The 26,192-nt window shown below is 38.2% G+C and overlaps 1 protein-coding gene across 2 annotated transcripts; it reads right to left on the bottom strand.

Annotated features, from left to right (window-relative positions):
• Positions 1-2,842: 2,842 nt before the first annotated feature.
• LOC124607502 (mushroom body large-type Kenyon cell-specific protein 1) lies at positions 2,843-23,317 on the bottom strand. 2 transcript variants are annotated; one of them, XM_047139888.1, is made up of 5 exons: positions 22,963-23,002; positions 22,732-22,825; positions 20,705-20,874; positions 19,413-19,942; positions 2,843-13,167 (listed from the first exon to the last, which is right to left on the bottom strand). In XM_047139888.1, exons 2-5 carry the CDS (start codon positions 22,754-22,756, stop codon positions 10,587-10,589), a joined length of 3,306 nt encoding a protein of 1,101 aa, XP_046995844.1. In that variant the 5' UTR covers positions 22,757-22,825; positions 22,963-23,002; the 3' UTR covers positions 2,843-10,586. The 2 variants fall into 2 exon arrangements, with proteins under 2 accessions (XP_046995844.1, XP_046995842.1); XM_047139886.1 differs by lacking the exon at positions 22,732-22,825 and having other exon boundaries at positions 22,963-23,317.
• Positions 23,318-26,192: the final 2,875 nt, after the last annotated feature.

Raw genomic sequence — 26,192 nt, 5'->3', positions numbered from 1 at the left:
ATTATTGTGCATTCTATCTAAAGATGGTTTCTATGTTCAGCTGAAATCAGTCATAGTGTATGACTAGCTTGTGGCTGTTGGCATTTAATAAATACAATAAAATATGTTTTGCAAATATGGATCCTCGTCTGGCAGGAAATCAGAAATGGACATGATAAGAATTCATTCATGAATAATGATGTGTTCCCGATAAAAATGAGACATCAAGTTCGGCATCTTATGAAGATAATGCTAATATAGAAAAAAGGGGCTATTTTTAACAAAGGTACTTTGGCAAATAGAAGTTTCAGATATCAGGCAAAGGAAAATAAAATCTCAAATGGGTGAATGTCACCAACACATAGAAGGGTAAGAATATCACAGGAACAATAATCACAATATTATATGAAAGTATTTGTTAAATGACGTCCGTTTGTGATTGAGAGTGAGAAGGTACACGATCACCACAGTGTGCATGTGTGTCTCCTCTCAGCATGCTTTGTGCACATTTGGATGCCATTTTCAGCTGCAGTATCATCCATCAGTGTGCTGAGCTGCAGAAATTTATATTGTTTGAGAAAATTGAGTCATCTGCCAAGTTTCAATTTTACAATTATTTGAAAATTTATTTAAAAGTTTGATCTATCTGAAATATAGACAATTAATAATGAAAATGACATTCTGCAAACATACATGACAAGAAGAAATGACTGGAGCCTACAGACAGTAATGCTCCAGTACAAATTGTTACAGTTGCAACCAAAGGAATAGATAAAGAACTTACAAAAATACTTCCAGAATTGCTATGGTGGAAGATGATTCCACAATCTGAAACAATGCTTCAGTTGTGATATTTCACAAGTAAAGAGAGAGAAAAACTATAGACTTATCAGCCTCATCTATGTAATGTATAAAATATTACCAAAAATTGTTGCCATTTGGAAGTAATGAAAAACATTATAAAACAATAGATAGAGTATCAATTTCCAACTTTTCTTGGATTTTCTGAGACTGCAACAGAAATATACTAACAGCCCTTGAGGAAAAAGATATTTCTTCAGCCTACCGAGCGAGGTGGCGCAGTGGTTAGCACACTGGACTCGCAATCGGGAGGACGACGGTTCAATCCAGTCTCCAGCCATCCTGATTTAGGTTTTCCGTGATTTCCCTAAATCATTTCAGGCCAATGCTGGGATGGTTCCTTTGAAAGGGCACGGCCGATTTCCTTTCCCATCCTTCCCTAACCCGAGCTTGCGCTCCGTCTGTAATGACCTCGTTGTCGACGGGACGTTAAACAGTAACCACCACCACCATCTTCAGCCTACATTAGTATACAGACGAATGTATAAATCACTGCTTCAGCCTCCATTAATTGTATCAACGAGTCATGTCATCTGAGAAAGCTATCAAATTATGATACAGAGTTGCTGACCTGTACTTAACTTAAGGAGATGAGATGGCTAGTACTGACAGTAGCTTCCAAAAGACGAAAAATACAGAGACTGTAATGTAATAGAAGCAGGGTAGCTAACATAAGAAAACCTACAGGAGTTTCATGGATGTGTATTTTAGAAGACCATAATGAATGAAAAAGTACTGTCCATGCCTTTATGAAGCAGTGGATGTCAAATGGCTGATATAAAAAATGATGAAATGTAACCAAATGTCGCAAAATGTTGCTTGCTGTATATCATTAAAATGTTTTCTACAGTGGAAAAATGTAAGGACTAGTGGGGAAAAAATACATTTTATCTCGCTTGAGACTCCAACTGTCTGCCCCAGAAGAATTAATGTAAAACCTTTACTCATTTTTGTCAAACACACTTAATGTACCCCAGTTTAAGCAGCACTGAACTTGCATGAAAGAAGATGTACATTGTAAGACACACCAAACAAGTGGTTGCCTAAGCACAAACATGACACAAGATGAATCTAGGAGGAAGTACCATACACAACACCAAATAAGGAAAATGGATGGTGATGACTGATCCTAACTCAAAATTTTATTGCTTATCATATTCAATCTACATTTTAATGTGGCTGATTTGTAATTTCACAGCTGCTAATTTTTCAAACATTTTGTGACGTTGTGAAGTAGTGTAAGATACAAATAAGTGTTTAATTTGTGAAATAAAAGTACTCAACTCCAAAGCCACTTGTCACTGTGCCACAGAAAATTTTAAATCCTTACAGATGAAGAAGGTACATCATGCCTTTTTCTGTATAGAATTTATGCTGAATCTCTAGAAGATTACTGTAGCTATTAGACTTTTATCAAGCATCAGAAAGACTGACTTTATAGGATAAGCAGGAGTAATTATATAATATAGTAGTTCACTCTGTCGAGTAAAAAGTGAAAAACTGGAGGCTTCAATAAAATCAACCTCACCATGCACTTTTTTAAGACATTGCTCTGCAGTAGTTTGTTGTTCATAATGCAGATATCAGACAAGTGCCGTGGTTTAGTCCTACGATCTTTTCTGGCACATAATTCCTACTTTCATCTCTAGAATTCTGGAATAGAAGTGTTTAGTGTACATTACTAATGCAGATATATAGTGGTATGTATTTCATGTTAGAACTGTAGATTGCCCTCTAACTACCTAGTTGAGGCCATTTGTCAGTCAAAGAAGAGAAAAGAAGTGCTCTCTCTCTCTCTCTCTCTCTCACACACACACACACACACACACACACACACACAGAGAGAGAGAGAGAGAGAGAGAGAGAGAGAGAGAGAGAGAAATATGGATAAGTATACTCCCTCTCTCTCTCTCTCTCTCTCTTTCTAGAGGACTGATCCTCAAAGGGTGTGCTAAAGGATATTTTACTAACTATTTCACACAGAAAGAAATAATGACAATTCTTTGACAGTAATAAATACTGGTTTACTCCAAATTTGCAATATAAATATACAATATGTTTTAGTCTCTGAAAATAACACTTCCCACTGACATTATCCAAACAGCATTTTTGGTCTTCTGTAACACCAATGAATGGCAACTTATCATTTCTTATGACAAACACTTGGCATAAATGAAGTTCAATATTTATTTGACAAATATTTATATAGATTTCACAAGGCAAGCAGAACAACCTAGTAACCTCTCTACATCACACCAAATACACTTTACCACTTATTTTGCTCATAAAAATCAGTTGAATCATTACTTTCAGATCAGTTGGTAAAAAAGTAAACAAAATGTAGGAAATGCATATTGAGAATACTGTGCACACATAGAAAACAGTATGGAAACACCATCTGCAAGTGAGACATATTGTCAAATATGGATTCTTGACACACTAATAGCAAAATGTGAAACAGATAGAAGTTACATTATTGGAAAGTGTTAAGTTATGATCTACAAAAATCAGGAAATGTGTATGTTCACTGTGAGTACTGTTTAAATTAAGCTGCAACATCTAGTAATAACGTTATATAATTCACGTCTTAATTTTTTGGTCCCATAATGGAAACATTTACTTTGGAGGAAAGACAGATAACACAGACTTTGTTGCAATTTTTTCTATAACAGTTCAAAAAACAAATGCAATTAAGGGAATTTACCAGTCATCAAAAGCTAAGCTGTGTACAGGTACACATAATTTCTACTGCTCAGGTAACACAGTGTAAGTTTTACCAAGCAGAACTGAAACACAGAAAACTGTAATAAAGAAGTCCATCCGTAACATAGCACACCACAAAAAAGAATTACTGGCATAACAATCAGTCTTAAAATAGTTTGAAATATCTTTCACATTAAAATGTCATGTCATGGCATGTCAATAATATCTCTTACATTTTTCTTTTTCAAGAAACAACTGATTCTTATCACTGAATCTGAAAACAGTGCAATACATCTATCATTACAGTTATTGGCAGCAATGTAATTAGGGCCTATGTGATAAATCAATCACGAAAACAGAGCCAGAAACATGTGATACATAATCTTTTGTTTTATGTTAAAAATCACATAAGTTTTATGTAAGTTTCAATGTGGAGAGAGAGAGAGAGAGAGAGAGAGAGAGAGAGATCATGCTTTCTCTGGATTATAGAAACCAGATTCACATTTTTCCCTAAGAGAGATGCATTTACCACAAGAATAAGTTTAAAGAGCAGTTTTGTTTCACTTTACGTTATGGCCTATAATTTTCATCTTTTATGTTGAAAACAAATGTGTTTAAAGTGTTTTATTACATTTCTATGTAAAATTATACAGATGCCACATACTTGTCTTGTTTAATGTTTTCTTCACATTTTTTAACTGTGTTGTTGGTTTGTCATAGGTCCTCAAAATACATGAACTTTGAATTAAAGGCAATGATAAAAGAGAGTATAGGCAATGGAAGAAGTGCACTGTTCATTCTATCAGATACTTTTAAAATTATTCGTTGTGTCTAGGATGACATTGGGAATGTACACCATATTTCTTTCCCCCATAGAACTGTATTCAGCTTGTCTTGAAAGATTCACATGGCAGAAGTTGTGACATAATACATCGATTAGCTTACATAACCTCAGTCAAATCTTGTAAGACTTAATATTGTAAGGATGACAAATGCATTGTTACTGCACATTCACAGAACAGTCACTACCAATATGAATTTTGGAGGAAGTACAACAGTTTGACCAGCACTATGTATCACTGATAATTTTAAGAGGTCATATAGAGTAATGGAAAATGATTGGGGTTTTGTATGAGTTTTACATTAAGAGTACTGTAAGCTGCAAAGATCATCATCCTGCAAATGTGGAACAGCACTGTAATTGAAAACATACAGAAAGACACAGGAGGAAGAAAAAGCAACAAAACTTGAGACATATTGAGATTAATGTCTATGGTGAACAATGTGCAGGGTTATTTTTATTATTACATGTATCATCCTGATTTTTTTTGTGAATGAGTATATTTCAGTTTGCCATAACACAACAGTCAGATTAATCATGAAATATTGTCATCTATTTCTGGGGCTAAAACAAGTTAGGTATGTATGGCATTACTGTACATTCAGTGAAGTTGCACGATGGAATCACGCAGATATTTAACTTGCAGATAATGTAAGCAAGAGGGATTTAAATCTCATTAATTCTGTAGAGTGATGACTCCGTAACCCTCCTCCTCAGTAAATGTGTTGAGCTGTATGGAGAAAATTGTGACTAGACATCCAAAGAAAAGTCCCTGCTCAATGTTTTACACCATCAATACCTCAAAAATGCAAGACCTGCATCTGAATGTTCAGCTAAATAATAAGTATGAACCCTTCCCAAAATAAAACTCTTTACACACAGCCTTACTTTCATTTGCAAAACACTGCTTTACAGACATTTTTACATCAGTATAATGCTCATGTATCAAGTTACAGTAGAATGTTAATTACATCAAATTCTTCATCTTTTTTGCTTTCACCAGAGGTCTTAATTTAAAATTGCAAAGTAAAGGGAATTTGCTTTCTAACAAATATTTTTATAAAGGAATATATTTGTATACTCAAATTTACTGTACGTTTTCCAGATCTCTTTGTCATAGACAAGCAACAGTGCTTTGTTTGTATTGCATTCCATACACTACTGTATTATAAGCACTGTTGGTGCCTTTCACTTTTACACTGTATCAAGTATTCAACACAGGTAGTGTTTTAATAAGTGTGTAATTACAGCAATCAGTTTGTGATCATTGACACTTCACTTCTCTTCATCTAGAGGTTTCCTGTAGTTATCACATTCTAAATTTAAGCAGCACTAAAAAATTTTCATTAATTTGATGGCTTGCTGCTAGTATGCACAGATTTAACGAATAAATAATTTGGTGTGATTGCTTGTGCTCATTTGAGAGTGAAGTTTTCTTTTTCCAAAATAGAATAACATAAAAAAACATCAACTACTGTGTTCAGTGAAACTCTGTAACATTTACTGATAGTGAATGACATGTATTTTGAATTAAAAATCATTTAAATTTTTTCTGTACAACATACAACTAGCCAATGAATGAACATAATACTTATACATATTAACTAACAAGTACTATATTTTGAATGTGATGCAACCACTGTCTGCTAACGACACCTTTCACACGTGTATAGGCAATAGAGCCACAGGTAGCAGTCATACTTTTCTTTTCCTTTTCTTTCTGCTGGACAACTGTAAGGTGGAATTTTGATTTAAATATTTCTTTTATGTGAAAACTTGTGTTCTAATAACCCTTGTTTATCATTGCTTTAATCCACCATTTCAGTATGAGAGGACAGTTTATGAGTATTCGTGAGAATGTAAAGCCTAACTTTTTCTCAAAAGATTGGAATAGTATACAAACAACACAGTTAATTTGCACAGCATCAGAAAATATCAGATGGGTAATTGTACTGAAAGTTTATGTGCAACAAATGTGTGCACTGATAACATTTATTTGATTTTGTTCACTTTGAACAAATCATATGTAAGTGAAATAACTATAATTAAATGCACATGAATTACATAAAACATCTCCAAAGAATAGCAGAAGGAAGTTTAAAAACAGTTTTTAAACCATAAGATGCAAATATGTGGCTGTTGTACTTTTCGTAAAATAATGTTTCTTGTACATAATGTAATGTTGCACTCAGTACATGTATGACTTGATTTTAATGCAATATTGATACATTTGCTTAGGTACCAGGTTTTGAATGTTGCTGATTGGTAAATAATGTTCAAAACTGTTGAAATAAAAATATAATTTTGTGTGTGTGTGTGTGTGTGTGTGTGTGTGTGTGTGTGTGTGGAAATAACATATGAGAGCAAACAGTTCTTAAAATCTAACATTAAAACAGAACTAGTCCCAACAGCAGCTAATTGCTTACATACTCTTACTGTAAACTGTAGTAATATCTGTGTACATACTAATAAAATATTACAATAATAGCAGTAGTAAAATGACACATGATCATATGGAAATTTGTGGTACTGTTGGAGCTGCTGTTCTGGATATTACAGTAATTCTCTGTACAAAATTCAACAAATGTGTAAGCATTGTCATTCAAGACAACACATTGTATGTCCATTACCATAACAGGAAAAATGTCACAAACACATACAGCACACAATAATGGATGCTTAGTTAAATGCAGACAATATGAATGTACATATATACAGCTGAATATGGTGAACTCAGGTAGTAAAACTACAAAGTGAACAGTTGCTTTCCTGTGGTATTACCTGTCTACTGTATGATACATAAGTGAAATACAAGCATTTTATCCTCACAGCAAGTAAGGGAAAGGCATGTATAAAAATCAGTCACAGTTTACAGAAACTACATATGTATAACCATTAAATTTATATAGAGTATTCTGGTGCATGCTAACTTCACAGAGTCAGGTAGCAGCACTGAGTATGTGGGGAGCAGACCTTTAGCATGTTAACAGATTGCTTAAAAGTGCCATAAATGTATTAAATACCTATTGAACCTCAGTGTTGAACAGATACATGATTCCATGCATTGATAACTTTACTTAACAACATAGTGTTTGCACCATTTGTAAAAATTTGTACAGAGTTAAACAAAACAAAGACAATGCAATTTTAAAATAACTAACATGAATTCTAGGGGAGGCATTAACAATGAAGTGCTTTCTGTTTGGTTTTTTCATACACATAATCATTCTGCGAGGGGGAGTGTCACTGAAACATTCTCTCGAGAAGACTGCCAGTATTACAACTACCATGTATCAATTTCAGTGTACTTGGAATGTACATATGGAAAATATTCCAAAATATTCCACAAATATATTTCTATATATCACAGCCGTACACAATTTTTCTACAATGATTACTTTTCTTCTTCAGTTAAAACAAATACATCAGCAGACCGCAGGTATGTCATAGCTGCTGTTGAACTCCTACCACTGTACTTAATGCGTTCCAAAATTTTCTGACTTTATTTAAGTTACAGAAAGAATTTCAGTGAGTAAACAAAAATTTACGTCTGCACATCATACAAAATGGTAAAAATAATTTCTTCTTCTTAAATAATAACTTTTGACAACTTTTGTTTGTGTATATTATGATAATAAAATATATTAATGTTTCACGCAAACATTTTTTGTGTCATTCATTTAAATTCTAAATATATTTTTGGGAAAAATATCACAATAGCAACACAAAAAGTTAAAAAGAAAAATTTCTGTACACCATATTCATGAAAAATTATATGTATATATATATATATTTATATATATTTGTGTATAACAAAATCAAACTTAAACAGTTCTTGGCATTGCACTATAGGCTGCAACTTCACTTTCTCTTTTAATCATTCACACAAAATTACAGCGAGAATAAGTTCACCTTACACATATACACATACTTTAAAAAAATCATCTGGAACATCTCTAGAATGCTCATCAGCATATTTATAATATTCATTTACTATAATAAAGCTTAATGGGAAGCTCAGCTTCCATCTGATATATTATTACTTTGAAACATACAGAACATCATGCTGATGAAAATTCATTTAACTGTCTCTTTTTATCTTCACGGCACTTTTTCTTCATTACTGGTTTGAGATCACATCACATTTAATTTAGGGGAAAATTTTCTGGTACATGTTCGGCTGGAATGTACGCATTCTGATTCTCCAATAAAAGCTTGCGAAGTAATTTTTTTTTTTTTTTCCTATGGAATGTAAGACTACTGAAAATCATTCCCCAAAAATGTGGTTACAGATCTGGACTAAGGGCTTGGCGTCCTGTCACCAACATGCTCCTCTATGCTAGGCATTAAAGGAATTGACAACTCTAACATTTACACACTGAAAATATAAATATTGTCTAAATGGAAAAACTCAGACTATTAAACACACTGGAAAAAGTTTGTCTGTAACTGTGCCAGACATTCACCAACTGCAAAGAGTAAAATTGGAAGCAAAGCAAGAACACAATTATGTCATCGTGATGGATGACAACAATATATATGTTCAAACTTATGTAAGGACATGAAATACATTTACCCAGTTCCCGAAGTAAATGCAACATGAAGTTCATGTTTACTTAATGTATCCAAAACATGTGACTGGTGTACTTATGATTTCACCCTGTATTTAAAAAATCTTATCAACTGTCCACTTTCCTGTGTCAAATATCCCACCAATTAATGCAGAATGGTTATACAAGAAATGACCTGTGGTCGAATTCCAGTTGCTTAACACTGTCACTGATTACATCCCTCACATTTGTTTCATCATTTCTGCCTCCATTTACTTTATAATTTAATGCCATATACTCAAACATGTATAAATTGTAAATATATATGTATGGTACAATGTGTATAAGTTCATACCATCTCTAATTGCACTTCAATTATCAAACAAAATTCAAGTTTCTTTTATCAATATATAAACTAGTCTAGTATATATATAAGATATTGATAGAGAAAATATACATTCAAAATTTGGCTTCATCACAGACAAGTAAAATTCTTGGAGAGCCCCAAGACATCTTTAAAAAATTTTTCCTTAATATTTAAATTTCTGAACATCAAAGCACCTGTCTGAAGGATAAGACAGATACCAGGGTCATCTGTTATCAACAGTATAAGCACAGACAGAAGACACACTGGTTACATACAGTGATACAAGCAAAATGACAATGCACGCAATGACAGAAAAATTGTTGGAACAAATGACTCAAGAGCACATCACAGAATTTACAACAGTGAAAGTGATATTTTAAGTACCCAGCACACCAGACTATGACTACAATTTCATTCGTTTGAGGAAAAAGATATTAAAAAGGGAACTGACCATCACATGTCTGTACTGTACCAATAATCTTACATTTGCTGTTATGAAAATAATGGGACACTTGGAATTGTGAAAATCGAAATGACAACAAATATGACAGAATTATGAAATAATTCTGAGTGACATAAAACAATGATGATAGAAAAGGAAGTATGAATGCACTGACATTACTAACACTAGCATATTAATTTTTTTCTAACCAACATTCAGTGTAAATAATGAAAAATATAAAGAATTTGACAATAGTTACATGAGACTTTGAAGATTCTTTGGACAAATGGGAATGAATTTTAATTGCTCTGATAAATATCTTGGGAAAACTCCAGAACATTTTGGTTATATTAAAATATATATATATATATGTTTAAAAAGTCTCCACAAATTTATACACCTACATTTTTAAATAAGTTACATTCAGATTACCAACTCTACCTACTGTAAAAGAAGGACAAATAATTGATGAAATCTGATAAATATAAGGGCATGTGTTCCACATTAGCTTTGGCAACATTTGGATTGTCGACCTCACAGTAGCAGGAAAAGTAGTCGCACATCAGTATGTTGAAGAAAGAATGTTATGAAATGCCAGTGACACACTCAGGGCAGATAATATTAAGTTTGCAAATACCTCACATTTAAAAATTGAATTCTTTTGCTTTCCTAAAATAAAGAAGAAATACAGTCAGTATCATTAGTGTTAAACACCTACAAAATCAGTACAGCAAGGTGATTAAAATAAGATACACCTTAACAATATACATAATAAAATCTCTTGCATTCACATTAAATTTTTGACATGTTATGAAATAGTAGCTAAGAAATGCATCAGTCTCTCTATGAGTTGACCGTCATTGATTTGGTATCCTCAGTTTGTTCTGAATCCTCATTGCCTTCTTCTTTAGGGAGTAAGTCTTTGGCAGCTTCAATATCACCAAGTATTTTTACAGTTTTACTATCACAGGCACTTTCATCAGTTGGATTATGAACATGTTCTTTATGAAATTCACTTGAATCTTTAGTAAATAATTCAGAACTATCATCAGTTGGTGTCACACAGTGCACCCCTGACAGTGGCAAAACACTGTCCTTGCTATGTTTTTCATCTGAAACTGAAGTAACATGTTCACTATCTATTCTACAGTCATGTTCTGGCAGGCCACTGGATGAATTTGATAGACAAACTACAGGCTCTGCAGGAGAAGCAGATTCTAAGGGCTTGTCCTGGATGACACTTTCTTGCTTTACAGGTTCTTCATCTGAGCTATTTACACTGGTACTGCAATCTTTTATACTAAAAGGTGTTGGAGCTTTGGGCAGAGGAGTGACACAACTGTTACGACAAAGCTGGTCAATGAGTGCTTTGTTAGACATTTTTCCGCTATTTCCCACACCTGTACTGCCTTCTTTGGGTGAGGATGATGGCAAACCCATCTCAAGACTTGAACGAATTATACCATCAAGAAAATTACCATTAGCTCCTGTTCCATCATACAAAGATGCTGCCATCTCTCGTGCAGTCTTCCCAAGAGGAGGAACTACTGAAGACGGGCTTGTTCGTGGTGCAGTCCTAGTTTCATCTTGTAGCCTGTGTATCATTTGTGGTGCAAAGAAATGTTCAGGATTTGGAGGAAAGCTACCAGCAGGAGTGGCAAAATCTGGAACTGGTAAGGCATGAAATGGACCAGGCCAAAATGGAAACGCTGTTGTAACATTAGCATATGCAGCAAGAGATAAACTGGGATCAAACAAGGGTGGTATTTTCAGACCATTTGGTGCACCAGGTAATGGAGCAGGTGAATTAAAGGCAGTCTTGGGAGGTTTAGGCAAAGTTTTAAGTTTATCATTTGCCAGTGCTGATGAGGTTGCTGCTGTGCTCCTTGGAACTGAAGTTCCAGATTCATCTTTCCTTTTAACTTCATCAGACTGTTGTTGCTTGGGCTCCCTCTTCCGAGGTCTCATCAAATGTCTCTCTTTCACCTTGTATTCTAATGTTGAATGTGGAACACCATAATATGATCCTGCCCTATGGACACTCATTTCACCCCTCTGCACTGCTCTAACAGCTTCCACCAAACTATCACGGTCATAATTACGGTATTTTCCACGTTTTGGCCGGGTTCCTTTGCCAGTAGAATTTGATGAAGCTTTTCCACCTGCAGGGGATGTCTTGTTTTTATCATCAACATTAGTGTTGTTATTGTTATTGTGTTTTATAGTGCACGATGTGATATTTGTATTTAATGGAGGAGTAAAACGACCTCTCTTAAATGGGGGTGGCTCATCTGCTGATAATAAGAGCTTCTGTGACATTGGAAGATCAGTCGGTTGAAACTTCTGACTAATGCTTTTGGCTATAACATCACGTAAACTGACCCCAATACCTTTTCCTACAAGGTTAGATGCTGGTGGTGAACAAGACTCATTACTGTTGTTACTGCTGCTGTTCAATACATGACTAGATTCCTGGCCAGGAAATGCAGGAACTCCAACAGTCTGGAATGGAATTTCACTAGAAGGCAAACTTCCACTTCCTCGAGTAGCCACACCATTTTTCGTAGTTGGTTTAAAGGACGGAATTCTCAGTATCACATTTGGTGGTGTGGCAACTCTAGAAGTGGAAGCTGTTGCATCTGTGTCAGATGATTCGTCTGCTTCCCCAACTTTTGTTGTAGCTTTCACAGGGTCTGTTTGAGATGATGCAGACGGAACTCTCGGTGGCCCAGCACTGTTGTCGCTATCACCTAACTTCTGTATCTCATCACCTGAAGCACCATTCAATGTTACATTTGTATTTGCTTCCAAATTATTGGCACTACCTAGCTTCTTTATCTGCTGTTGCTGCTCCTCTGCCATCATGCGGCGGACAAGTTCAGGGAGAAGAGGGGAAGAAAATTTTGGGAGTGTACCTCCACTTTCAGCATGGCAAGGATCTTGAGCACTTCCAGCTATCAGAAGCTGGGAGATGTAAGGTCCCAATGCACTCTGTTCTAGACCATGCCAAAGTTCACTAGACTGTGGAAACACTGGGGAAGATGCTGACTCACTTGCTTCACGATTGTGTCCTGCAGAAACTTCCTCCAGAAGAACTCTAAGAGCATCCCCATCTAGCACAGATAATCGCAGAAGATCATCAACAGAAAGAAGAGGACGACTTAAAGCACGTTCAACTTCCTTCTCATCCTCAGCGCCAGATAGGTCTCTTTCCTCTACTGTAGGAACCACTAAGTGTGCGTCACGTTCACGCTCCATAGCCAACTTGTACACTTTGTTCCGAAGTGTGGAGCGTGGTATACCATAAATAACAGCTGCACGCCGAGTTCCTAATTTTCCACTCTGGATATCTCTCAGAGCAGCCTGAAGCTCTTCTTCTGTGTATGTCCTTCGACCTGCCACTGCACTCATTCTTGGTTTCGCCCTGTATTGAAAATAACAATAACATGTATCAGTTATGATCTGAATTTAAACCACAACAACAATTTTAATATCAAAACTTATGAGTCAGTTGTATGATATTCTTTTACTGTTAGATATATAAGTCATGAGGATATTCGCATGATGAGTGCAGTAGGTATAGTCCTATTACATACCTGTTATTCACAACAGAACATCGCCCTGTATATAGTGTTCAATTAGGAACTAATTAGCATGATATATGCATCCTGAGACTTCAGTGTCAAACGCAATAAAACAGACTATAACATCACTATTATTGATGCTTGAGTGTCAATCATGCTTGAAAACAGACTATAACAGCACTGCTCAATCTCTCAACAGCAACACTATTTAAATAGCCACAAATGATAGCAACTCACTGCTCAGCAGTAAAAACATGAGTTATACTAATGGTGCCAATAGTTAAACAGTTTCTTATGGTGGTGAATTCTCAAAAACTTACTGTTTTTAACTATACATTATTGAACTCATTTACTGTCTCCTAACATCATCTGCCTTCAGCCTCACAACAGGTGAGTCCCTCTTATACTGGGATGTGAGTGACCTACCCTTTCTTTTCATTCTTTCCAAACCTATCCCACTTTTGCCCCTGAGGAAGGAATTATTAGTTCCAAAAGTTAAGATACTTTCTTGTACTAATAATTTTGTATCCTGAAGGTAAGTGATAGTCGGTCATTCTGTCTTACTACACTATAAAATTGTATGTGGTTCCCAAAGGAAAAAAATTTAGCAACAACAAAACGAAGTGTTCCGCTTTGCACATTGAATGATTTATTAATTTTTCCTATCTACACTCAAGAAAGAAAACTATACTACATAGTTTTTGGAAACACTATAAGAACGATTTATGTTACTGAGTCGTTGAGTCAAATCAACTTCAGTGTGAGGAAAGTGTCTACTGCTTGATAAAATGTATGTGTCTCTTTAATTTGGAACTGTTAAACAACTGTGCCTTGTAAAGGACGCACCAAAAGTAAGCATGAAATACATGTTTTTACTATTTATATAGACATTGGTTTAATGAAATAAAAGTTTTGAAGTGATGTTACAGATAAAATCCAGTTGGAAATGCTGTATAAGATTGTAACACAAGTAATAACAGAAAAAAAATTGAAATGCCAATAATTTTTATGGTCTTGTTAAATATATTTACTTTGTAAATAAGTGAACTCAAAAGAATAACAGTATTGTAACAAGAAGCGTAGGCCAAGTTTAGAGGTGGTCTACAGCTTCTACATTTTCACACAAAACCAAATATTTAAATTTATTTTATTAAAGAAAAAAAGGGAATCCTAAGAATAACATTTAAATTATTTTAGTACAAGTGCAAATGTATTTGTGGACAAATTAATCATGCCTAAATCAAGACAGAAAAAATACTATCTGAAACATATTATATCATATCATTCTCCTTGCATACTGACTACAGCACTACCTTATATCCATGCAAAAAATGAAAAGTAGCAATGAATAAAGAAAATCAAATCGTAATAATAGTAATGTGGCAGAGTGGCTGACCAGCAGGCATCCTTGTCTTCAGGAAGCATAATTCCAGTGCTGCTGACTGACATATTTCAAGGGGAAAAAACTGATCCTTGGTTTCAGGACTATTTGATCCATCCTCAGGAAAGAAATAATATTTCTGACAACTTGGACTAGTTGCATCTGTCAGCAGTATTTGAATTTTGACTCTTGAAGGTAAATAGTTGCCAGTCATTCTGTCTTGTAATTTTAGAGTTTCCAAAAGTGAATTTGCTTTTTGATACAACTGTTATTAACAAATGCACAACAAATGCAATGTGATGCCTCATGTAAAGAATACACTTTAGTGCTGATAGCTACACCATGAACAGTCAGCTGAGGACCTGTCAATGATACTGATAGAGGCAAGTAAGTATATACACTTTCGTACTGGTCAGGGGAAAAGTACATGCGTCAGAAATGACAGAGGACCATGCAATCAGAAATGATGGAGGACCTTGGAAATTTTTACTCAAAATATAAGCTCAGTATAATTTCCAGAATGGTGGAAATTTATGAGACAACAATGAGAATGGTACATACATCACAACAATTGCCAAGTACAGGAACAGTAGTACTGATAAAAATTATATTAATCTTATGTTTAGTAATGGAAGGAAAAATACAAAAGCATCAACATCCTCCACAGTACTTGCAACTCTGAACAAACTCATTGTACCTCCCCTTACGGTGTCAAATGTTTGAAATTCTGATAAAAATGGTCACGATACATAGAATGAAGGTAAAAGCCAAATGAGTTGCTGAACAGGGAAAATAAGGAAGATGCACAAGGACGACAACAACAAAAGTTCTGTTTTTCACAAAGCAATAACACATACAATGTTTATTAATAAAAATGGTGACTAAATGACAGTCTTCTTCATAATAGTCACCACGGCCACAAATCTAGTAAATGGATGCTGCATATTTCCATCTAGGCTATATTTATTTAGATTACTTCTTGATTCCACATTTAGTTTTGGCTTTCTAGCTTGTTATTGAGGGTTGATGAACTGTAAATCAAAATGAACCAGAGCACATCAAGTGAATATGCTGCCATTTCCATGTATGGCACATTTTCCTAGCTAAAAGCTTGATAAAGGCTTAAAAACCTGGAACTAACTGTGGAATGAAGAACACAAATACAGCCTACATGGAAAAATGCCATCTTCATTTTATAATGAGTAGGGTTCTATAGATATTTGAATCACAATAATTTGAAATTTTGCATGTTGTCCATCCAGGAATTTCAATTGTTGCTATAATTTGAAATAAAGGAAGTCATGAAACCAAACACTGCATGAACTTGCTGTTATGAAAGGTTTAAAAATCAGGAAATTTCATATTTCTGTAGTTATTCATAATTATGATTTACATTTTTAACTTCATGACTTATACATGCATCTAATGCAGTATCTGAAATCTTACAATATTTATTGTATCAAAAGGAAAATTCACTTGAAAACTCTAATATGACAAAACAATAGTTTTTTTCTGGGAAGTGAGAAAAATAATTAGCAGAAATGAATGTCAAAAAAAACTGAAATTCTAGACAGGTCACCTTTTGAAACAAAATTAGGAAGCCTGGGAGTTTTCAGGAAAAGGTCAGAAAGTACATTGCTGCATGGACAGAAAAAAAAGAACACAGTGAAAGAATCAAGAAATATTGGGAAGACTTAAAATCAAGAAAAAGACAGAACAAAGAGGCAGTTTACTTTATGCAGCCCACAGTTTACTGAAACCAATGAAAGAAGAAGAAGATAAGGAAATAGGATGGCTGGCGAGGGATCCTGCTTACCTTCAGAATGAGAAATTGCGAGTACTGTCTTAAGAGAAATAAAAGTACAATAAACTAGCTTAGCTTTTGGAATTTTTTTTTGCATTTTTATATATATACAACACAGCACTTAGAGTTTAACCTCCAGAAGTACTGGCCATACATTTTACAGTCTTGATCACGACATCAAATCAGAAAAGCAAGACTTGTAATTATACCACTCACAAATTACAGAGCTGGTATTCAAATGATACAAACAATGTCAAGAATGTAAGGAAGTACAGTCCTTCTAGTATGTCAGTGTGTGTAACAAAGGAAACATTGTGTGATACCTTTCCTCATAGCCGGCCGGGGTGGCCGTGTGGTTCTAGGCGCTACAGTCTGGACCCGCGCGACCGCTACGGTCACAGGTTCGAATCCTGCCTCGGGCATGGATGTGTGTGATGTCCTTAGGTTACTTAGGTTTAAGTAGTTCTAAGTTCTAGGGGACTGATGACCTTAGAAGTTAAGTCCCATAGTGCTCAGGGCCATTTTGAACCTTTGCTCATAAAATATTTGTAGCCATTTTGCATATATTACCAAAGAAAGCAATTGTCATTAGTTCCTTAATATACATTTTTTTCAGTTGCTCAGTAGAATGTCTAAATATGTGAAAAACATGGTGTCTTTATGGTGACCGATCACTAATTAAGGATACGTTACTGTATTTGTACTGTTGTACTCAGAAGAGACTCTTCAGCCCTAAGATATTTTGAGTGATTTGAGCATAGAACACAAACAATTTGACCAGTGTTCGAAGGCACTCCATATATGTTTTTTCCCTGTGACTGTGACTTCAGATTTTAAACTGAAATTGTTAACAGCAGTATACCTATATGCTGCCACTGCCACTGCCACAATAAGTTACATAAAAGATTCCACCAGGACAAAGGGGTATGAGCTTAGAAATTGCAGTGTTGTGCATTAGAATGATTATTAACAAATGTTATCTGATGCCTGGAAATGTATTTAATTCATTTGTTTTTGACAGTTATGGGATTTAAAGTACAGTAATACATGACCTAATTCTTAGAATGCAAAACAAAGAAATTGATAAAACCACAAAATACTCATACAAATGTTGGTTTCTTCACTGATGTCAAAGAGGAAATCAATTTTTAAGAATCAAATGAAAATAATATAAATACAGTATGTGAGCAACATCAGACAGTGAGTTGTTATGGGGCAAATGAAAAAATTTTTCTGGGGGCAAATAACACAAATAAAAATTTAAGTTTGAAAATTTGAGGAAAACTAAAATATGTAATAGTGATCGAAACCATAAAATATGTTCGTGTAAGTGAATTAGTTTTATTTCACTGCTGGGAGAATCAATGGGGAAGGAACATACTAGGGAATGCAAATTTCACTTTTACAAAATGAACCAATAACTGAAAAAGAAACTGAAAATAGCAGTGTTGTTGGGCAATATGCTTGATTTTGTCCAGATCAGATTATGGATAATCACATCATATTTTAGGAAATGTTGATTACTTGCCAGAACTTAACAATGGAGGAAGAATTGTAAATATCTGTTCATATTTTACTGAGGTGGTTGAGGAACAGCAAAGTATATCAATGTTTTTTTTTCTTTTTTTTTTTATATTTTGTCCCACTTAACTGAAAGAGAGATCAATTAAAACTCTTGGTCACATAGAACTGTATGGCATAGTAAATTGAGTGAAGACAGGAGACAAATACCTACAGGCTTGATAAGGAAGTATTTTCTAGTTTGTATATTTGATTCCTTTTTTTAGCATACCAAACAGCAATGTTTACTGTTCATGAATAAATGTGTTATCCCATATTTTTCTACTTAATTAATTGCTTCTGTTGCTGTGGGGCTTATTACGATTTTAGATCATTTACTGTTTACTACTACAGACATTTTCTGAGCATTAAGAGAACCAGACTGGTGACAGTATCATTTTCTTCATTTGCATCACTACCACTGTCATCATGGAACTACTGTTGCTCAGGTTGCCACAGAACATTTCCACTGTCACACCCTAAACACAGGGCTAAAAAACTGCTTCATTTAGTTAATACTAAACACAGTATTAGCACCCTTGCAAGAGCTATTAATTTGGTGCACATCAGATAGTTTCATAAGCAGTGACTACTTTAGTTTTGGCCACTTCCATAAACTACTGTAGCACAGAGTTTACAGTAAATGCAAACTTAAATTCCTATACCTTGGAGTAACTGATGAAACTTCCTTTCAGATCGATGTACTGTTCTCGCTAAAATGAGGCAAATGTAGCAACAAAAAATGCAAACACAGACAGCAAACCTGTTATTTCACAACTTTCTACGTCTTTGTCTATATTCTTATGAAGAAATACCTTCAAAGGTTCTAAAAACTGAAAATTAAGTAACCTCCACTCCCACATTTCAACATCCTATGGACCCTTCTAGCTATAGTTATTTATCCTGCAAGTATGTCTTCCTCTTCCTTCTCTCTCAGATTTAACATGACATTCAAAACATATGCAGAAAACTGCTAATTTTGTTGTGATTTTGACACTATGCTACCTTGATTTTTTAAAATCTGTAAAGAACGGGAATGAATTCAAGTAACATACAAGTTGCTGTTAAATTTGTTCTGTACAATATTAGTCCTAAGCTTTATACCTAATCTTAATGGCAAAACTGATATGGACCACCATATTTATTACTCTTTTATTGGTAATCCAACCAAATGTTCCCATATCCTCTGATCGACTGTGCAGTGGAAAGGTGAATGCAGAACTACATAATATACACTATTCTGATAGACCACAGACCTCAGAATTATAACGATATTAATGAGTTATGAAAGTGTCCGACAACTGTAGAAGTATTTTTAACATATGGATAAGTGCACTTACTTGAATATCTGCTTGCTGTCCAAACTCAGAGTTGCCAATCCCAAAGGCTGAGGCACAGGTGAGGCGCTGGGTGCAGATGCTTCTTCCTTGGCTTTGGCACTCAAGTCCAAAGGCTGCTCACTTGCTGCAGCTGATGGCACCGACAGCGGTGTAGATGCAGGGAGGGATACGACGACGGGTGGAGTTTCCGGTTCAGTCTTTCCTTCCGACTGCACGTTCGGAGCAGGTGCCGTCGGTGACATGTACCACGGAGGGAAGAGTCCCGCAGGTGTTCGATGGCGTGCTACTGCGGGGTAGAGAGAGAGGCCTGCTGGAGGGGTGGTTGCCATTGCGGAGTGCCCCTGGCTCTGGCCCTGTGCGGGTCCCGGGCTGTAGGTCGGGATAGCTGCCAGCGACGCGGCCAGCGACGTGACCGGTTCGAGTGTTGTCATCGCCAGCCTGGGAGGTGAATTGTCTGCTGCTACTGTCGACTGAGTTTCGTGAAAACTGCTGTGGCTGTTGGAACTACTGCAGCTGTCTGACTGTGGACTCTGTCATTGGAAAGCACAGGTTTCTACATTAGCATTATGGTTTAATGAAATTTTTATTTTACACAGCCTAGTTTGATAAAAATGTTGATAAAAATTTTGTTAAAGAATAACCATTATTGTAGTGACATTTGTCACCCATTGCCAACCAGGTGACATTTGAACAGAACCAAAAAGTATACAACAAACATCATTTTTAACATACACTACCTAGGCACAAAATGCCTGGAAGGTAATGAGTATATCCTTTGTCTAAAGGTATCTTCATTCTCTATTAACATATTATTAACATGCACTTGTGACTACATTAAGTATTTGCACCAGTACTGGTTCATCTATTATTCTCAATGATGAAAACACAAAATTGTAGAAATATGCAATAAAACCAATTTTTGTACATACACTTCAAATCAAAACTCATAAAAAAACGACTTTATGTAAGAAACCTGTTACTAAAATTACAATAATTAGGGCTAATTATATAAAACGTATTTTAAATTAAATTTTGATTAGGTACCACAAGTTACACAAAAAACCTTGAGTGGGATGGCATATTCACCCTGACCTATAGCGCCCTTAAACTCCAGGTGACTGAATAAAGTTACCAACAATATAAAAAGAAAAAAAAACCGTGGGCAACAGAATGAAAAAATCTGTCTGCAAGACAAACCTTCAAAATAGGTTGAGCAGTTGACATGACATTTTGTATAATATTTTATACGTCTGTATCATGCAATGGCTTGAACGATGACAGTCAATACTCACTGTTGCTGGTCTTAGGAACATCCCACCGTCGCAAAAGCAACATTTGTCTTCAACTTGCCAATCACTGCTGCTGGGTTCTATGTCTGCTTGCGGTCTACTTCTCAAAACTGACTCCTGATAATGTTTCCATTTCCTTCTTCCCATTAACTCCTCCGCTACCCGTTCCAAACCTGGGCAAAAAAAGGAAAAACTTCAGTGTTCACTGAGCGAAAAGAAAAATTCATTATGTGTGTGGCTGGAGGTAGTAACGAAAGTTGGTATTTGGTTTGGCATTTGCTTACATCAAACTTTAAAGGATATTAGGTTCAAATAATGTATTTCTCTGTTCTATGATGTACGCCGTAGATAAAAGCCTTCTATTAAATTCAATGTCATTTCATTTCTGTCGATGTGTAGTAGTTGGTGATGGAAATGAATGCATTAGCAGTCTTTAGCTTTTTTCCGACACACATTCAAATGATCGAATCAGTGTAGATGCTAGTTCTCAAATAAGTGACTAACACAAAACAAAAATTTCTGACATTCTTATCGTTTTTGGTGCAAACAGATTATTATTCAGAATCACAATGCGCCTTTTCATACCATACAAACAACGGGAAGTAGTCTGGCAAAATTAAAACTTTAGCAATTCACGAAATTTCACGTTATCATTTATGTTACGTAGGATATATGTCATGTATTCCCATCGAAGAAGGGTTTCAATCACAAGTAGTTGTGTGTTACCTGTCTAAAAATTTTATTGGTAACTCTGAACCATCTCACCTGTGCACACAATATCACAGTTTATTTTGCTACGTTTTTTATTATACTTAAGAGTACGTTATAGCGACAGGAAGCAGCTTTCTCCTCGGTCACTCGCAATACGACTATTCTCGTCTTTATATATTATTCTGTTATAAAAAAAGGATTAAAGCAGTGCCTTTGAAAAGTCCGCCACTGAGTGTTAGAAATCGTTCCACAGTACTTTCACAATTTAATCTGCACCGCAAGAGCTGTGAAATTCTCAGCTTCTTTGTCTATAGCTCGCCAAATTATAGTATTTTTAAAAGACTGCAGTCGGCAGTTTCACCAAGTGTCAAGGAACAGCGACATTGTTGCCATGGACGTAGTCAGAAATTGTTGACTTTCGCTCTACGGACATTCACAAACTCAGTCGCACTGTCAAATCTTCGAAACAGACAAGCAGTATGAAATATACAAGCCAGCGACAAAATATGACACAAATTTCCATAGCGCAGCATTATAATTACGGGAATGAAACCGATGTAGTCGTGATCACTTTCCATTCTTCCAACCAGTATCGTAAACAGAATCTCAAACTGCTCTGAATACCGTGTTAATATACGACGCACTATAAGGCAACAAAGCACGAATGACCGCATTTCATTTATCGTTTACAATTATTTCGATAAAGTCCTATGATAAAAATTAATCTTTACTGTTCGGACTCGAAGTTTGTGCTCGCATTTCTCTTTTCACAAATGATGCCATACAATTTTGCAAACACGAGTTCTCTTTCTATTAGAAATAATATCACGCGATTTTGAAAACACACGTTTTCTCACGGAAGAGTTCTGCCGGCGAATGAAAATGCATTTTCGATTGTACTTCTTACCTGTGAGAGGCGCCTGCAACCGCGGCGCATTTCGTGGATGTAGAGCGCAGTGTTTCGCACGCTATTTCATTTACCGTGTGTTTTGACGTCGCACAGCTGCTCCATGCAAACAATTATGAGAGCGCAACATCACATCACTATGCATTCACGTCTTCGGTTTGTCACTTGTCGGCTCGGCGTTACCTACTTTTCCATTTTCACCTACTATTTACTCCGCGACTATTGCGGTGGGTCATGGTAAACGCTCAGTTACGTACTAAGTCGATGACAACTAGGCCTCGGCTGTTCTGCGCACGGGCCTTAACCCCCCATCTCAGCTGATGCTTAATTCGGTTGCACACGCAAACATTAGCGAATATCTGCAAAAAAAGAAAAAAAAGCGCGTTGTTCTATAGAAAACACTTCCACTCACACGAAGAGCCACGGTTGTAGTGCATCGATGCAGGCGTGTGCGGCGCTACGATGCGAAACACCACACTGCCCGACAGCAGACTGCAGTCGTCACCCTAGCCAAAATACGGAACTGTGTTTTAAGCATTTTTTGGCAACAGGTCGAAAACACGAAGGTTATTCTGCAGATACACAGCACAGAGTAACAGGGAGATGCACCTCCTCTGGAATCTATGACACTTTTGCCACTCACCTACTACGAAAACCATATTCTTCGTCCATCTTTGCAGCTCTTTTTTGATTGCTCGGCGCTCCTGAACACAGCGAGCATAGGAGCACTCCGCCATTTTTGCCTTCACCCTACTTGTGACGTCATGTCTCTCATGACGCAACACGTTGCACCGCCTATTGCCGCGTCTTCGATGCGATCTTTAGCAGAACGTTGGGGGGGAAGGACTGGAGGGAGGGGACGAGCGCTACAGATGGAGGGAGAGAAAGAGAGAGGGAGGGAGATTCGTTCAGCAAAGGAAGAGGGGGAGGGAGTAGTTTCGCAGCGCTGGCGCTCCCCACCACAGCCCGAACTCACGAGTCCGTACTCGGCGCTCGCTCGTAAAATCGCACACACAACTCGCCCCCCCCCCCCCCCTTCTTTCTCTCTCTCTCTCTCTCTCTCTCTCTTCGATGTCGATGGTGCAGATATTTCTCCCCGATGGCCGAGTGAAGTATAATAAATGGCGAGGAGCACAGTTTCGTAAGACACAGCCACTGGAAAATTTTTTTCGGTGTTTCTGTAGTTTTCGTGTGTTTTTGCTAGGCACTTCGGAGAACTCGCCAGAAAGGCTTCCCACTAGAGCGTCTGTCTTTCTGCCTCGCGTGCTGCCTTTGCCGGCCACCACCTGCTGTCAAAAATACTGTAGGCCCTACCGCGGTGTCCGCCGGCTCTTATGACCTTTCGGGATATAGATCGGCGCGAGCGGGCGCGCCCGAAGCCGTCCGACCAAAACGCAGCGGAAAAAACGAGCGTGTCCCAGCAGAGCGACACAGGCGCGGCAGGTCGGCAGCGGCTCGCGTCGGCGGCACGGTGCGGACTAACTGCCCGCCTGCCTGCCCCTACTACTGCCTCCCAGGCGGACAGCCCGGAACCGAATGGCAATCCAAACTGACCCTGAAGGTTTTTCTTCTTTTTAAGTTCCCCTTTCTTCCTTTTTTCCCTCCGTGCTTCTTTCTGCAATATTCTCTCCCCAAGCAGGCGTCACACACTTGCATTTCGTAACGCCACGCCTAGACCTGTTTTTATTTTTTTATTTTTTGCTTTTTCTTTTGTTTCCTTCTCTCTCTCTCTCTCTCTCTCTCTCTCTCTCTTTCGAGAAAGAGAGGGGGAGAATGGGGACCTCCGATGTGTCCATCTACCGATCTTACACGCGTTCTCGCCAATCGTAATTTGCAGGAAGAGCATACCGGTATTTTCGCAAATAGTTTAATTTACAGAAAAAAAATATATGCGAGGTGTCAAAATTACTCGCTTACCTGCGTAATTCCCTAGGACGCTGCTTTTCTTCGGTCCCACTACTGGTGAACATGTGAGTGTGGAATAAAGAAAGTACGATAATTTGTCGCAAAAATGTAGAACGACGAAAGTGACAAAGAGCGGGAGGCGCTGTGTGTCGTTGCTGCTCGTGCTGCTTCCGGGACAACAGCTGAACCGTCAGTGCCAGGTGGCAGACGCAAGCACCGAAACTTGGAAGCGGAACATCCGCCCTATTACGGGAACACCAGTTACAAAACTGCGATACTCGTTGTTCTCATCTGGCAGACACAACCAACCGAAAGTATTGGTCACCCATTACAATGCGTGGAGGAAAACAGAATTCAGTCAAGTGTTATTTGTCAGACAGTCTACGCTCAACTCGAAGATACTAAACATGTCGAACATTTTCCTTGTTCTCTCTCACCAATAATGCGAAAGTACGGTACACGAATATCACGCTGTGTTGCACAACGAGTGGAGCAGTTTGTCCGAATTTCGCACGTGCAGTTTTATGTGCATCTGCGCTTACGAGAACAGATTGCGAAAGGCAAAGCTTCTCGAGGTATCCGAAACGAGGAACACGGCGTTCTTCGCTCGCAGCGAAACTCTACTGTGCCGCCGCCAGTGGGCGTTAACTGCAAGCAGTTTCTTCCTGAGCGGCGGAAACTTGTTGCTTCTGACCCCGTTTCTACTATCGTTGCCCGCCCGGCAGATTAGAGGAACTGTCATTTGTCACAAAACGAAAGGCACACTGCAGCATCGCTCCGCCTCGGGCCAGGCTCACTGCCGATGACTCGCTGGCGACGACAGAGCGCTTGCAGTAGTACCTGCGCCAGCAGCGGCCCGCGCGTCGTCGACGTCTTCGTCGTCGTCGTCGTGGCTGCTCTCGGCGCTGGCGCTGGAGCGCCGGCCACAGGGATGGCTCCCCGTCGCGAGAGAGCGCGCCGTTTGGGCAGCAGCGGGCTACGGGAAGCCGGCGGGCGTGGCGGCGGCGGAGCGGGTACCATTAAGCATTCGCGGTATCGCCGGCCGGCTACTGCAGCGGCGTGCGCGCAGCCCACGTCCCACCGCCAGCGGCCACTAGTGACATCTACATTCGGCGGGCGGAACCGCGGCGCGCGTCGTAACCCAGTTCTCGGCGACTCGTCTGGCCGTAGTGCGCGACGCAGCGGCGCGATCCCACTCGGCGCGTACGTCTCTTCCTCGCCTCGGCCTCCTGCTTCGCCTACCACCGACCCCTTCCTCCCTCCCTCACCGTCCGTTCGGCCGTACCGGCGTGCGCTCCTTTTCGCACTCGGCGAACATTTTGCGAGGCACGAGACGGGGAGAATATTTGGTGCCGTTGTCAAGACGACGGGCCAACCCTGCGATAAGGTGGGGCGATTCTAAAGATTTCCCCAGCGCCCTCCCCTCCGACCCCTCTCCGACAGTTTGCTTTTTTATTCTTCTTCCTTCGTCCTCCCCGTAATTTCTTTCTTCGCCGTCGGTGTACACTTTTTGAACGTCGTACCGAAAGAAAAGATTTTTAAGTTTAATTTCTTTCTTACGGAACGAAAGAAGGCGAGGTCCCCAAATATCTGAGCTGAGGGTGGGTGTTCGGGAGATTACCGCGCGAATATTGTAGCGGCTGGCCGGTCGATAGCGCCGCGACCCCTTCGTTTCTGCCCCCCCCCCTCTTCTTCCCCCCCCCCCCCCCCCCGCCATCAGAGCCTCGTCTTCCGCCCCCTCCCCTCGGCCCAACTACGGGTTATGGTTTATTAAATTTATTGATCGCACTGACCCTCCATGGCGGTTGTAATTCGTGCGTGTGCTTTATTTGGCAGGGGTGCCAGCGGCAGCAAGCGCGCTCGCACGCAACCGTCTTGGAAAGGGCAGCGGCGAGCCTACGGGATGAGGACGATAGAGCGACAGCAGGTGACGTCTCGTCGCGGATCTACGTTGTATCCTCGCTACAG

This window comes from Schistocerca americana, chromosome 3, assembly GCF_021461395.2.
Source record: "Schistocerca americana isolate TAMUIC-IGC-003095 chromosome 3, iqSchAmer2.1, whole genome shotgun sequence".
NCBI classification, from domain to species: Eukaryota; Metazoa; Arthropoda; class Insecta; order Orthoptera; family Acrididae; genus Schistocerca; species Schistocerca americana.
Note: the sequence above shows the minus strand (reverse complement) of the source record. Positions and strands in the feature narration are given on the sequence as shown.